The sequence below is a fragment of the Boleophthalmus pectinirostris genome, unplaced genomic scaffold (genome assembly GCF_026225935.1).
Source record: "Boleophthalmus pectinirostris isolate CB_2022bp ecotype Guang Dong unplaced genomic scaffold, ASM2622593v1 HiC_scaffold_19, whole genome shotgun sequence".
NCBI lineage: Eukaryota > Metazoa > Chordata > Actinopteri > Gobiiformes > Gobiidae > Boleophthalmus > Boleophthalmus pectinirostris.
This window is the reverse complement of record NW_026571140.1, coordinates 21014769-21029454: the sequence shown is the minus strand read 5'-3', so window position 1 is coordinate 21029454 and position 14686 is coordinate 21014769. Positions and strand designations below refer to the sequence as shown.

At 38.6% G+C, this 14686-nt stretch overlaps 1 protein-coding gene across 2 annotated transcripts in view; it reads left to right on the top strand.

Moving 5' to 3' along the window:
- The window catches only part of tcf12 (transcription factor 12), a 43341-nt gene that overhangs the window by 25742 nt on the left and 2913 nt on the right, over window positions 1–14686 (top strand). Inside the window, exons 9-20 of one of the 2 annotated variants that reach the window (XM_020941375.2) lie at window positions 5724–5823; window positions 6334–6473; window positions 6982–7123; window positions 7251–7321; window positions 8853–8997; window positions 10628–10701; window positions 11489–11560; window positions 12247–12438; window positions 13579–13690; window positions 13766–13928; window positions 14066–14295; window positions 14491–14629. In XM_020941375.2, coding sequence (XP_020797034.1) covers window positions 5724–5823; window positions 6334–6473; window positions 6982–7123; window positions 7251–7321; window positions 8853–8997; window positions 10628–10701; window positions 11489–11560; window positions 12247–12438; window positions 13579–13690; window positions 13766–13928; window positions 14066–14295; window positions 14491–14618 — 1569 coding nt within the window. In that variant the 3' untranslated portion in view covers window positions 14619–14629. The remainder of the gene's footprint in view (window positions 1–5723; window positions 5824–6333; window positions 6474–6981; window positions 7124–7250; window positions 7322–8852; window positions 8998–10627; window positions 10702–11488; window positions 11561–12246; window positions 12439–13578; window positions 13691–13765; window positions 13929–14065; window positions 14296–14490; window positions 14630–14686) is intronic. The other variant, XM_055154603.1, reaches the window with a different exon arrangement.

Below are 14686 nucleotides of genomic sequence, written 5' to 3'. Positions count from 1 at the left end.
CGCTTCAGCCTCTAGAGCATGGCCTGTCAACAATAACTAAAGCAGTGTTTATTGTTTAAAAGACATTTAAAACTGTGAGCGCTAATAATGTGAGAACGTCAGTTAATGCTTGCAATATTATATGTGATATATAAATGTGATTCTATTATATCTTGATGCTTAAAATGAAGCATATTTTTCTTAACATTAATTATGTATGTTATTATTTATTTACATTCATAAAAAGGATTAAAGAAAAACAGAAATTATATTTTCAACTTAAATTTGAGATAAGTATAAAATATTTTCCAAAAAAAAAAAGAAAAAAGAGAAGAAAAAGAAAAAAAGCAGATTTCTTATTCCCAGAGCACCATGGCGTACTGAAGGGCGGTCAGTGTTGCCCCTCGCACCCCTTCCTCTAATTAGAAGCAGAGCTTCTTACAGGAAACAATCTTCCTGTCTGATGACATCATGGCTAAATCCATGCATGCGATGGGGGTGACCTCAGCCCGTGGATTTGCTCTGTGTTTTTCAACCCAAACAAATCCACAGAAAAGCACCTTGTGAGGACTCCAGTGTCATTAGAGGCCAATGTGAACAGGTGGGTGGAGCTCGGCTCACCTCCCAGGACCACGCTCATTTACATAATATCAAGGTGGTGTCACGATCACTCCCTTCAAAGTCTGAAACTGTAATTGCTGTTTTCTTTAGATCACATGAGCATTCGCATGTCCATCTATTACAAACATATTTACAAATAACATGTGCCGCCACTCTCTCAATAATGTCCCTCTGCCTTTTATGTGCTTTTCTCATGAGGCTACGCTCCTTGTCTGGACTTGTTTTGGGCGCTTCAAACGCTTCTATCATGACCATTTTTGCTTAAAGCATCAACTTGAAACAGAGCCAGATATAAAGCGGTAACAGCATGTAGAGCCAGTGTTTTGGAAGAGTTTAAAAGAGCCTCTGAGAAGAAAGGGGGGATAAATAATAACAGCACTGAAGGGAGAAGCATAATAAAGGCCTAGTTTTCTTAGGCAAGTGGAAGCTTTCATCTTACTATAACAATAATGTTCTCAATGAGTCCGCAGACCTGTGTTAAGTCCAGGAAGCTTGGAGTGGCAAACATGAAAGGCTCTTGTCGCACTGTGCAGACTGGCGTTTTGCTATACTATATCTATCCTGCTTTTTCTCATATCTGTGCTCTCTCCTCCTCTATTTTCACATGATAAACGTAACGAGGATCTGTGTGGCTCACAGTGACAGTAAAGCGTGGTAAAATGGCTGTTAAATGTTTTGCTTCCCCCCAGTGCTCCCCCAGTCTGAGGCCCCCAGGGTTTAGGAAATGGAGCATTATTTTCCTGTTCAGACGTCACGAGCCACCTCCTTTGCAGCTGTTGCATGCTTTACAACTCTGTGTTTACTGGCGCTCCTCAAGTTCAGGTCCTATTCTGCCAAACACTGCATATTTTACATTTCATCAATAGGCTGTAAGCGTATTTTTTACTCATTATGTGGATTTTTACTGTTTCTTCATTGCCATGTTAGGTGATCACTTTTGCTATCTTTTGAGTCCTAATTAGTGCGAGAAAACAGGTAAAATACATTGCCAGATGGTTGTGCTCATTCCAGTGCAATATTTCACCTCACTGCCTGTAGCCATATCCAGTCATCTCACAAACAAAAAGATTAAAACAGGATTATGAAGAGAGCTGGCTCATTGCTTTTATTCACGCTCTCATTTCAGTGCATTGAATTAATGAACTTCCAGTGTCATCATTTGGACTACTCCTCTAAAAAATCAACATTTTGATGCTCAGATGTAAACATTTCTTGTCTTTTTCTAAATCCGCTTGCACATTTGTTTTCTGTCCAGCCCTCTTGCCTTTATCTTTCTAAACCCACCTCCCTGTTGCCTCCCTTCCCCCTCGTCCTTTTCCTATTTGCCTCAGCACTTGCAGGCTTAAGAGTGGCATGTACCACGCTAGCCACTCCCTTCTGGCTGACACCCCTTCTCATAGTGGGGAATGGTATGGTCCTGCTTTGCATAAGTTTCCTCTGAGTGGGTCGTGTGTGGAGGCCAGTACTGAAAGAATTATTAGTCCCCTTTGAGCGCTTTGGATATATGTCCGGAGAAAAACTAGAACGCTACTTTGGTATACCATTAATAAACCTAAAAAGCTACGATGTATTGCGCCTACCCTGTCCCTGGAATGGGCAGTAACTCTTTAATGTATTACTACAACGGGAAATCGGTGAGTAATCTCTCTGAAAGAAAGATTTGCAAAAGTCAGTGTTTGTGTTTGCTGGCTTGCTAACATTTTGTTTACATCTAATTTGTCTTTTTTATTTAAAATAACATTTTATAAATATTTTTGAATGCATGTGTGATTCGCTGGCTTGGTCTGAGTTTCCATTGCCTCAGTTAAAGTCATGTCCCAGGACAACTGCAATAGTATAGTCTGCCATTTCACACCACATCTGTCTTTAAACAATTTAGTATTTTAGGTAACGCATAAGAAGTCATGCCTTTTTTCCAACCTTTTTCCCATATACAGAAAGTAAAGAGCAGGGCAGAAAGTTTTCATGCAGCCTTGAATTTATTTTTACTGGCTGGTTTCTCGAGCTCAGAGACTGGTTGAAATAATAACAAGTGGGAGTCTGGGAATGATTAGGGGAAAGAGCCTGCCTGTTGAGGTTAGACTTTCCTGTTTGCAGATTGAGCTCCAAGCACCAGTGTTGCTGTTATTACATCTGTTTTTAATCACATTGGCATTCTTGATGCCACAGGGAGCCTAATGTGATTTCTGAACTGCTCTGTAATGACCTCTTTGATTTTTGTTAGTTTCAAAAACCTTTAATAAGTGTACACAAAGTTTGGACACAGTAATCAAGTCATATGAGTATCTGGTTCACTTTGGTCAATAATTTCATAATGTTGTTTTTATTTCTCTTTTATACCAAAATTGTTTAGAGCAGTGAAGGAAACTTGACATAGGCACCTGTTTCTAAGTAACTGCATTTTAATGACGTTGTGATTGTTAAAATGTTAGTGAAAACCATAGTAGTTTTTTTCCCATTCCATTACTGCATGTACAGTCAACTTCAACTGCACCAAAGCTGACTTTGATCTCCCTGATATTAAGTATTAACGGCTTGTGTTACATTTGGTGATGGAGAGAAAATTGATAGCATGTGTACAGAGTGGTTAAGCTCTGTGATCAAAAGTGTAAAGTCCTATCTGATTTTTTTTTCAGAAAAATAAAGGATGGAGCTCATTTTTGCAACTTGATTCATATTAATTTGGTAAAATGCAGGGAGGCATGGCAGGCTCACCATCTGGAGCACTGGAAGAATTCACAGTGGGCCATTGGCTGGTGGCACGGAACCAATGCAGATGGAGCAACTCAATGATCTTTATTTCCGATGCCTTTAATAAACAAGAAAAAAAATGTGAAAGCTATGGTGGACCTGTGTATTATTTGAAAACACTTGATCTAGAAATAGATTGGCAGTGGTTATTTGTATCATGTGCAGTGTGTTTACGATGCAAGTTCCTCTGCAGTGCAACAGGTCCTTTCAGCAGGTAATCCTTATTATCTCATAATATAGCACGTGCAGTACCAGTTTACTGAACCAGTTGTTAGGCTTTTCTTTGTCCTATATGTCCTGTACATTTGAATTTAAAGTCATTGTTTTAATTTGTCTGTTGTTTTTTGAACACTTACACATTTACTCATATTTTAGCTATATCCATAATTTTACTTAACTTATTTTATATTTTAAAGCTGTGGCTCATCTTGTGCTGTGTTGTGCAACAGTCTTCAAAGCAGACACAGGTCTGGTTTAAAAAGGCATTCTTTGCAGCTCTCACGCCAAGCCCCTCTAGAGTTGGAATAGAAACAACATGCCCCTGAGACAGATTCAGCTTGATTCCTAGCAATGGCAACAATCTCATAAACAGGACATGGCTTTAGGACACTGTTTAAGTGTGTCTCTTTGAACTAGCTGGCCCTTTGCCGGATCTTTTCTCACTTTCGTAATTTTACTTTTCTTTGCTGACACCATGAGACATCTCCATGTTGGAGCGGGTCAATGTCTAGTGTTTTACATTAGATGTTTTGATTGATGTGGGATAGACTTCAAAGGCAGGTATCAAGTCTTAACAGAGGGAAAGGTGTGTGGAAAATGTTTAGCTGTCAGTAAAAGCAGAGTGAGGCTGAAAAGCATTGAAAGGATACCTCAACGTAAAGTACAGGCTTTGATCTGACTCTGAGTGACTCATAGGCTCTGTCTCTACATGAAAGGATACTTTATAATGTTGTATATGTTGTGTTATAGTGGTCATCATATAACACCAGCAAATCAATTCTGCTATTAGTGTTTAAAATGGTACATAGTTTTTTTGGACCAGGTTTATGACAAATTTTAAAAGTTAATCTTTAGTAGTATCTGTAAAAACGCTATCCAATATTATATATTTGTTACACTGCTTTTGCTGAGTGACAGGCTAAAACCCCCGATGACCCTCTTTGGGACAAGCCTGTGGAGAGAAGCACCCGGTGTTTTGGGTGGTTTATTAATGCTTTAACTGGTTAGCCTTTGGTAAAAAGGACAATTAGCTTTATCCACTGCCATATGCTGCCCACTGATTGTCCAACATGGCAGAGACAAAGGGCTGGGCTCCTAACCTGAGATCACTACAATCCACCCTGGTCACATGTGTAAGCCCAAGACCCCTGAGAGGTGTGCCCCTCCTACTGTACTTAAGTTACACAGTCAGACACACCCAGCCAACATCCCTCAGCTCTTTGTTTAATATTAATATAATATGAGGCAACTTATTAATGTCTGTATACTTTTGGTCAACTGCATATTTTCATCCACACAGTATCATAAACTGAGAAAAGTAGTAAGCAGCCTATATGACAACTGCTTGTGGGTGAATGAGACGGCAACTGCTAAGGTTTTTTATTATGTTTTAAAGTGTGAAATAATTAATAACTGTTTTGTTGCTATGCACCGATATTTTGGGTCATGTAATGATCTTTGGAATCTGAGTTTTTATGAATGAAGTTTTAGAAGTACACAGGTGTAATCTAGTGGGCAGGTCCTGGCTGGTTCTCATTAACATTATAGTGCTGTCTGTGTGAAGGAGTTTGTTGGTCTCTGGTCCTCTACTCTCTCTCCATCTGGAGTCGATGAAGTCAGAAACCACATCAGTGTTGTTTGGCCTGCGTTGCCTTTGATCCTCCCGCTCTGCTTGGCACTCACACAGCTGTACAACAGCATGCTCTTTGTGCCTCTCCTTTCACTCAGCCACCATCGCACAGGTACACATTTAAAGCAGCAAAGCAGGCTGTTTTTGTCCCATTTATTTGATTTCTGCCTCTCTGGGAATGCTGTAATTTGCAAGGCATTTAGTCTGTGCAAGTAAGCGGGTATCATTATACTTCCATTAGAGGTTGAGTTGATCTGAAATGCAAATACCCCTGATAATCCACTCCTCCCTTCATGAGCTTGATTGCTTGTGAGTCATTAAACTGTGTTTGTGCATGTTTTTTTTTTTTTTTTTTACCATGTGGTTGTTCGTATCTGTTAATTTGGTCATGTTGAACTTTGTGACAAACTACATTGTACAATAGTATTATTTAATCCATTATGTTTTCAATTTGTGGTCAGAAGCTTAGTTTGATTACGTCACGTTTTTATTGTATATATTAACACTAAGGTTCTCATCACAGGTGTATGCACCATCGCCGAGCTCAGAAGAGTTCAGCAGAGATTCTCCTTCATACAACTCCCCCAAACCCACAAGCAGTATGTTCACAAGCACTTTCTTTGGTGAGTTTCATTTATTTATTTTTGCTGTCAAGAATTTCCAATGTTTATGTTTAAAATTGAGAAACAGAAAGTTTTGAATGCTTCAACACACCAGGCTTTTAAACACAGTATTTGAATCAACTCATCCTAGGGGTGATATGGCAAAAATTTATATGATTTTTTAGGAGCCAGATCACAGTTTAAATTTTATCACAATTCATCTACATTTTTGTTGTTGTTGCTTATTTATTCATTTTTTGGCATTTCAGAGGTAATAAAAATAATCTGCTTCTTCTGAAAGTTCACAGTTCACCATGGTCAAAACCACTCACTCAGATCCATGAAGAAATTGTTCAATAAGACAAGTGTGTGCATTTGACCAAAATAGCAGTTTGTCACAGGGACCAGGTTCGATTTTTATCTCCAAACCGCCCAGCCCTTACTCATCCTAATCAGTTTTAATTACTACATACTAATGAAGTAAAGATAAGGTGGAAGTGAAGTATATTGTTTTGACTCCTATTTCATCAGATGGCACCCACAGTTCATCTGACCCGTGGAGTTCATCCAATGGCATCAGTCAGACAGGGTACGGAGGAATGCTCAGCGGATCTTCATCTCACATGCCACAGTCAGGAAACTACAGCAGCCTACACTCCCATGAGCGATTGGTATGACCCTTATACAACCACACTTACAATTGCTATATATCTGCAGGACACAATTTTTTTACAACCTTTGAAAACTGGGTTATTATACTGTAATTAAAACATAAGTCTTAAATTTGTGTTTAATGTATTTGTAAAATCATAGTAAATAATTTGTAGTTATAGCCAGTTATTGTACATAACATTTTTATAGCCTTATATTTCTACTGTACTTGCACAGTGTTGCATTTTGTTATTTGTGCCTTTTTTATCTTAATAAAATAAGTAATTAAGTATTGATAATATTCTAACTAGTTACACTGGTTATAATTCTACTGTTGTTCTTTGCATTGCAACAGTAAAATTTCCTCTTATCTTATCTCGTATCTCTTAATATGCCCCATGTATGAACCAGCACCACAGGGAGTCTGCAGATGCTGCCACCCGCTTTCTTTCTCTGTCTCTCTTTGTAACAGTTTCATCATGGTTCGTTAAATCGCTGGTCTTTTTAAAATTTGTTTTATTTTTTCAGAATTACCCTGCACACTCTGTCTCTCCGGACATCAACTCAAGTCTTCCTCCTATGTCCAGTTTTCACAGAAGCAACACCAGCACTTCACCATTCGTCACTGCAGCACACACGCCGTCTGTCAACACAGCAGATGCAGTCATAGGTACGTAGTTTTTGTACCTACATTTGACAGACTTGGACACACTAACTCAGTAAAAGTATTCAGTTGAACAGCTGCTTTTGCACCATGACAGCTCTTCGTTTGTCTAAACCTCTCTGTATTTTTGTAGCTGCTGCAAATCGGGGGAACGCCACTGGAAGTTCACAAACAGGAGATGCATTGGGAAAAGCGCTGGCCTCAGTAAGTCACAAGTAATATAGAATATGCTAAAGTATTCAGACCTATATATTAATATGTTACACAAATATTTAATGTTTTCTGAAAAGATAATACTAGTAGGTCAGCTGTATCTCCATCAAGGGCCTCAGCACCTTTTAAGTACTGTTAAGTACTATTTTGAATACTGATTAAAAAATGTGAAGAGCATGTTAGTAATTGTTTTAGACTTAAGCCTGAATAATTACAGGCTTAAAGTAAGGAGTTTTGAAGAAAAGGAGCTGTGTATAAAACATTGGACCCTTTATACATTTACACAGTAATATGCATTGAAAAATATAGTTGACCAATGATTTTATATTTATTTATTTTATTTTATTTATACACACACACACACACACACACACACATATATATATATATATATATATATATATATATATATATATATATATATATATATATATATATATTTGCCACCTCAATATCATTACCATTACAAAGCAGAGATGGGGGTGTGTAGATGGGACAGGGGCAGTGGGGCTCAACTCCATGGGCCACCCTTTTTGGAGCTTTTGTTCTCCGCCCTTTTAAATTGGTTGTGCTTATTGGCCCCATGCCGCCGGAGGGAGCGTAACTGATGGGGAGGTGGGGCTTCATTTATTCCAGCAAAATGACTCATGTTACATTTTGAATTTACCGTTACTATCCACTGCTAGAAAAGAATAGTTGATTTTATATTGTTAGCACAAAAGTCATGGTCATGAATGCCTGTTTGAAGGATATGTTTTAGTCGGCTTTGGTCATATATTTATTTTATTTAAGAGTTTTACCACTGATAAAATGCCTGAATGTTAAATGTTAAAAACAAACGTGTAGAGCAACTTGCGCTTAAGACTTGGGCCGCTGTCTCTGCTGTACTCAGTGACACACTTCAGTGAAGCCTCTAGCCTGTAACTCCAAGTTGATTGAAAAACTAAAGCCCAGAGATCAAGATTAAATAAGGAGATTATTAATAATGAGTGTGTTCTATCATCCCTACAGACTCAAAACGTTTCCTGTGAGCTCAATTTGATCTGAACCTGAAGTAGAAATCTTTATGGATTTGTCATTCTGTGTTTTTTCTGTTAATTAGCCTGGATCCAGCACTAATGCCCTTCGTTCTCTGAGACTTGTTCTATTACGCCACAATATCCTCTTATTAAATAGATAAAACAGGGATGCAATTGTGCTTTAATCCTGCAATTGTTTATACAAATCCCTGTGGAAGTTCTGAAGACGTAATCTCCCCATCCCTTGTGATTGACTTGTCACAGAAAACTCAACTGACCTGAGACTAACCTCGTGAGAGATGTAAAACTGGCACCAAACCATAAACCAAAAAGTTTGGATTATTATCTAAATACCAAAGAAAACTATAACTGACTCATAACTTCAGTTCAAGCATAATAAAGTCAGTAGTGTGTGTGTATATATATATATATATATATATATATATATTATTTATTTATTTATTTATTTATATTCATAATTTTGTATTTTGTTACTGTCACAGATTTACTCGCCCGACCACACTAGCAGTAGTTTCCCTTCAAACCCCTCTACACCAGTGGGCTCTCCTTCACCTCTGACGGCCACAGCAGGCACAGCATCAGCAGGGACAGTCGTCACGGCGACAGGCTCCACAACTGGGCGACCAGGTACTTTATCTCCTCATTTACTTACTAGAAATACTTTATTGCTTTTATAATGTATTTTTATTATTAATGCTTTTGAACTCCAGACGTACAGCCCTTTATACTTGAATAATGATTAGACCAAAATAGGCACAGTTAATTGCTAATATGGTAATTCATACTGGCATTGTAATTACTTTAACTAGGTATAGAATTAGTTAAATTAATCAAACTGAAGCAAAGGTTTGTAAAGGTTTCATATTTGTATATTTAAGCACTTCTGTGTGATAATTAATTAAAAATAACATGTTCTAGTGTACTGACAATGGATCATCTAAACCATCTGATTTTGTTGTTATATATTACAATATTTTGTGATTATTACAAACACTTGTACTAACGGTACACTTTTGGTGAGAGGTACTGTCTGGACTTTGTGAGTAATGGAAAGTGAATGTGTGGACACAGAGAGGGGAAAGCCCTGGTCTAACTGGGCAGTTTTGTCATCTGTAGTAATGGAGTGGCGACAGCTGTCTCTTCGTATGCCCCCCTCATCCTCAGCTGTTGCCCTGCCCCGCGGACAGCTGTTCCCCCAACACACACACATGGCTGGCTGCAAAAGGCCGCAATTATGTGCAATGGGGGAAGGGAGTGTGACTCAGCTGATGAGGAAGACCATGATACCCTCACACAGGGAACCCCTGTTTATAGTACCTCAAACCACACCTGGGACCGCACCATGGACTTGAACTTGGTGTAGATATAAAATAGCTGTCTATATTTCTGCTGATTTTAACTTTATTTGTTTTTTTTGCAAGAATGTATACATTATATATTAGGTGCAATAAATCAAAAATCATCACCCATGGCTGTCAAAGGTTAAAACAAAAACATTATGTAGTGGAGAAAGAGAAAGAACAATACTTAAAATTGGCATAGAAATTGGGCTCACTGTTGATGTTAACCTCAAAATCCATTCATCATTGGAATTACACCAATATACAGCACATTACTCAAGACTGGTTTGTTCAATTAGCCCTCTCCAGCACACACGGGGACCAGAGTCCCAGGCTAATTTTTCACTGCCTCTAACCAGCAGAAGCTCACATGTTATGTTCCTATCTTGTTCACCTGGGAGAGAGATCTGAAGCAGAAGAGACTTTCTCACTCCCGCTTCCAAAGTCACTTTTATTAGTTAGTTAATTAAAGTTTTCCAAAGGTTTTCAACTTTAAATATATTTAATTTAAAGTTCCCCTTAAGGCATATTTTAGTAAATACATATATATTAGTCCTATATGGCACTTTCCCACACACTTTACTATTGTGTGTATTATACTGTATATTTGCTCTCTATGTGTGAAAGTGTATGCTGATTATGACTAGATAATAAACATACAACATATTGCTCAAGTCACAAACTCTGATTGAGCCATAGGCTTCTACCGCTTCTTCAAAGGAAAGGTGATGTTTTGTGTCAGGATGCAGTCCAGCCAGCAGGAAGTGATGCATATCCAAAAGATATAAATATCTCTGAAAGAACAGCCAGGAAATTAGTTTGTCAGGCTCTTTCATCCATGTACAATTCTCAATTACCTAACCTAAGCTGTACCATCTTTGTCTGATTCATCCATTTTTGTTCATCCTCCTTTATAGGCACAAATCAGTGGCCACGCACAGGTGGACAGACTCCATCCTCACCAAATTATGAGAACTCCCTTCACTCACTGGTAAGCTCCATTTTGAAGACTTAGCCTAGCGAAAGTGCAGTGTGGAATGAACTTGATCGAAGTTATACCAAAATGATTGATCTAGCATTGCACAGATTCCTGTGAGACAAATGTTTTGCTGAGAAATGTGGGGGCAGACAGATAACCAAACTAAACAATACCTGTCCCGAGGGGCTGGCCATCTGTGCTGTAGTCCGTGGGCCAGGAAAGGGATGACAGTCGAGGGAGGGGTGTGGGCAGCTGCCTGCTCAACCATTTCTCTGGGATTCCTTTGCTGTCATGTGACTAGAGCTTCTGATCACTGGTCATATCAACAAAACAAGGAGGATAAAATAAAAACAGCTTGTTGTAAACAGAAAAATACATAGCTAATCCAGGACTAGAGTTAATAATAATGTGTCCCTGTTGTGCTTGTGAAGATTACTGTTTAAAAGGTGAGCTACTTTTGCTAACATTTGGTGTTCAGTAACTATGATTTGTCTGAGTGGACGAACACTAGTGTCCAGAGGAAAGGAGGTGATGTCATTTGGCCAGCTGTTTCAGACTTGAATGGAAAATATGTGTAACTCTTTATAGCTGGTCTGGGTTGCACATGGCTATTGGCCATTGGTTTTACTGTCAACAGTTTTGTGAATGAGTAAAACACATTCTTGTCTCATATGTTTAAGAGTTCAAAACTTAAAAGAATACATCCATTATAAATTGTGGTTAATGATTACCCATAGTTTTTACTTTGTATTTCTATAGACACTGATATTTTTGTCCTATTTTTTATTTTACTTGACAGAAAAACAGGGTTCATCAGCAGTTACATGAGCATCTCCAGGATGCCATGTCTTTCTTAAAGGATGTTTGTGAGGTATTCTTATTCCAAAAAACGTTACTCATTACCATTAAGCGTCCCATCTTATGCTTGATCATGTATTTATTATTTTCTCACACACGACTGGCACATGTTGTTTCATGACTTCTGAACAATGCAAACTTAATGCCATTTTACATTAATTGATGCGGACTGTCACTAACCCACTGAACTTTTAACATTTAAAATTAAGAAAAGTATGATCTATTTTGAGTTTGTATGTCATGTTTTCTATTTTTATTTCAGAGTCCACTTCACACATAGGGATGTCACGACATCAAATTTTAGCGTTACAATAATGTAATTTGATTTAATTTTCATTTCCATAATATGTTTCCATTATGTGACCATCTTAATGAAATCAAATTTCCTGAATGATAAAGTAAAGTTAACGTGGCATAGACTAAAATGCACTTTGTATTTAAGTGGAATTTTTTAGAGTGTAGATGAATTTAATTAATTTAAATTTTTGATTCTGAATACTATTAGGTCTTTTTAAATGTCCTTAAAGGTAATATTATGACCTGAATAATCCTAATTAGGCAATTATCGATTAACCAAATAATCTTGACATCCCTAATCATACAGTTGTATTTGAGTTTTCATTTCTAATTTTATTATCCCAAGCCTTTCCAAATGCCCATTGGTGACTGTTTCTTCTCCAATCCGTTTGCCCTTTACAGTCTCGAATGGAGGATCGTCTGGACAGACTGGATGATGCAATCCTTGTTCTGAGGAACCATGCAGTGGGCTCCACTGCCAATCTGCCCAGCGACATACACAGTCTGCTGGGACAGGCACAAAATGGGCCAATTGCGTCTATTGGAGCAAACTTCCCAGCCTCGGCATTGGTTCCAAATCGGACAACTGCAATGGTACTTTCACATTTTTGTCTGTATTCCATTACACTAAAGATATTGTTAAGGCACATCCCTAGTCACATTTTTAAAAGTTCAAAAAGTTTTTACTTTCCCCAAGACAGGTTCTTCTAGGTATGGTCCATTTGAATTTTTGTCTTGTGACTCTTTGTTGGGAACAATAATTAATATTTACCAATATTGATATCAAGATTTTAAAATCTATATTGAAGTTAAGTTGTACTAAAATAATAAACATAACTTCACTTAAAAAAGATGATATATATTATTACATATGTAATATAAATTTTTTATGTATTTATTTTTATGGTATTGTGTAACCATACACTCAGCTTCTTTTTCCATTTTAGCTCACTAGTTTGTTTAAAAAGACACATATGATGCTCCAAGGACAAATACAGAAAGGCACAGACTGGGGTAGCTTAGAGTTTTTCATTATTGGGCAGATACTGAAACAAATTATAGCCCTAAGTCTCACAGATATTAGCCATGATTTATAGTGTATGAATGATGTAATTCATTGTTGCAAATGTAGCATTAGAGCTAGTGAGTGCGATGCTCCAGTTGTTGTGCGCACATACAGCACTTCCTGGGTCCAATGAGGTACTTGGCTCAGCCACAGACTTTTGGTAAATGCCACACACTCCACTCCTTCTACCCCTTTTCATCACTTTTTTCAGCAAACCAGCAAATCTGAATTGCTGAACGTGTGTCTAGCATACAGCCTCCACCCTAAAGGAGCCCCTCAGCTGTATGGTAATCAGGCACAGCCATGAAAATGGCAGTGTTCTTTTCTGGACAGAGCTCAGGCCTCCCTCCTTCTCCTTCAGACAAAGACTTGTTTGGACACCTGTTGAGAGCAAAGCAAAGATTAGCGTTGTGCATAGGAGAGGGGTGTCCCGGAGAGATGGGGTTAACACAGGCCAACAGTGATGAAGGATCACATTCCTGGAGAAAAAAAGGGGTGCCCTTGACTCTGCAACACAGTCTCCGCCTACTTGTGCTTCTCCACAGAGTCGGATTACTCTCTAACATGTGCAGCTCACAACTCACCAGTGAGCCGTTATATTAAACTGAGTGTAGATTTTGCACAGCACAGATATGATGTGATTAATTGTATTCCTTGGTTTGAATTAGGGGGGTGCTCATGCTGATGATGCCGCCAGTCTGAACAACAGTCATGGAGGCCTTCCTAGTGCTAGCTCCACATCTAGCACGGAGCTCACCCACCAAGTGGAGACATTCAGAAGTGAGCCCTGTACATCTATATGGTACTGTCTCAGTGTGAATCTCTTTAATGGACTGTCTTCATCTTTTTAATTAGGTCTTACTGCGGCCCTTAGTGGGCAGGTCCCCTCTAACTTGGAGCTAAAGGTGGAAAAACCGGACAAAGATGACTTGCTTGATAGTATGTCTGGAGATGATAAGTCAGATGATGAAGGTGATAGGAGAGACATGAAGACCCCTCGTGCTGGAACCCGCACAAGGTATAATGCATGCGTATTTACTAGCCCATTTGTTGGCACATACTATACAGTCTACTACAGTCTCATTTATACACATTATGATATAGATGAAAAGGGCATTTGACAATTGCCTGCATGGTTATTTGTCTTTGTAATAGTATTACTGAAGATGAGGACCTGAATCCTGAGCAGAAGGCAGAGCGAGAGCGCGAGAGGAGGATGGCCAACAACGCCCGCGAGCGCCTCAGGGTGCGAGACATCAACGAGGCCTTCAAGGAGCTGGGCCGCATGTGCCAGCTCCACCTCAAGAGCGAGAAGCCGCAAACAAAGCTCCTCATCCTCCATCAGGCCGTGGCAGTCATTCTGAGCCTGGAGCAGCAAGTCAGAGGTCAGTGTCAAGGACACAAGTGTTTTATCTTCAAATAACAATTGAAATATCCTTTAGCACTTCATTTTCTGCTTCATTTTATTTCAGTAACTTTACTTATTGCTTGCTAATTACTTGTGTGTTATGTACTGCTACTTTGTATTAAAGTATATTTTTTCAACTCGTGTCTCTTTGTTTACCTTTTTGGACTTACAGAAAGGAATTTGAATCCCAAGGCAGCCTGCCTTAAAAGACGGGAGGAGGAAAAAGTGTCTGGAGGTTCTGCTGAATCCCATGTCCACCCAGGCATGACAGACACATCCAACCCTATGGGCCACCTTTGAGTAGCAGAAAGGTACCATAATTTGTGTTTGATCAGATTTTATTAATTTCATTAACATTAAGTTGTATG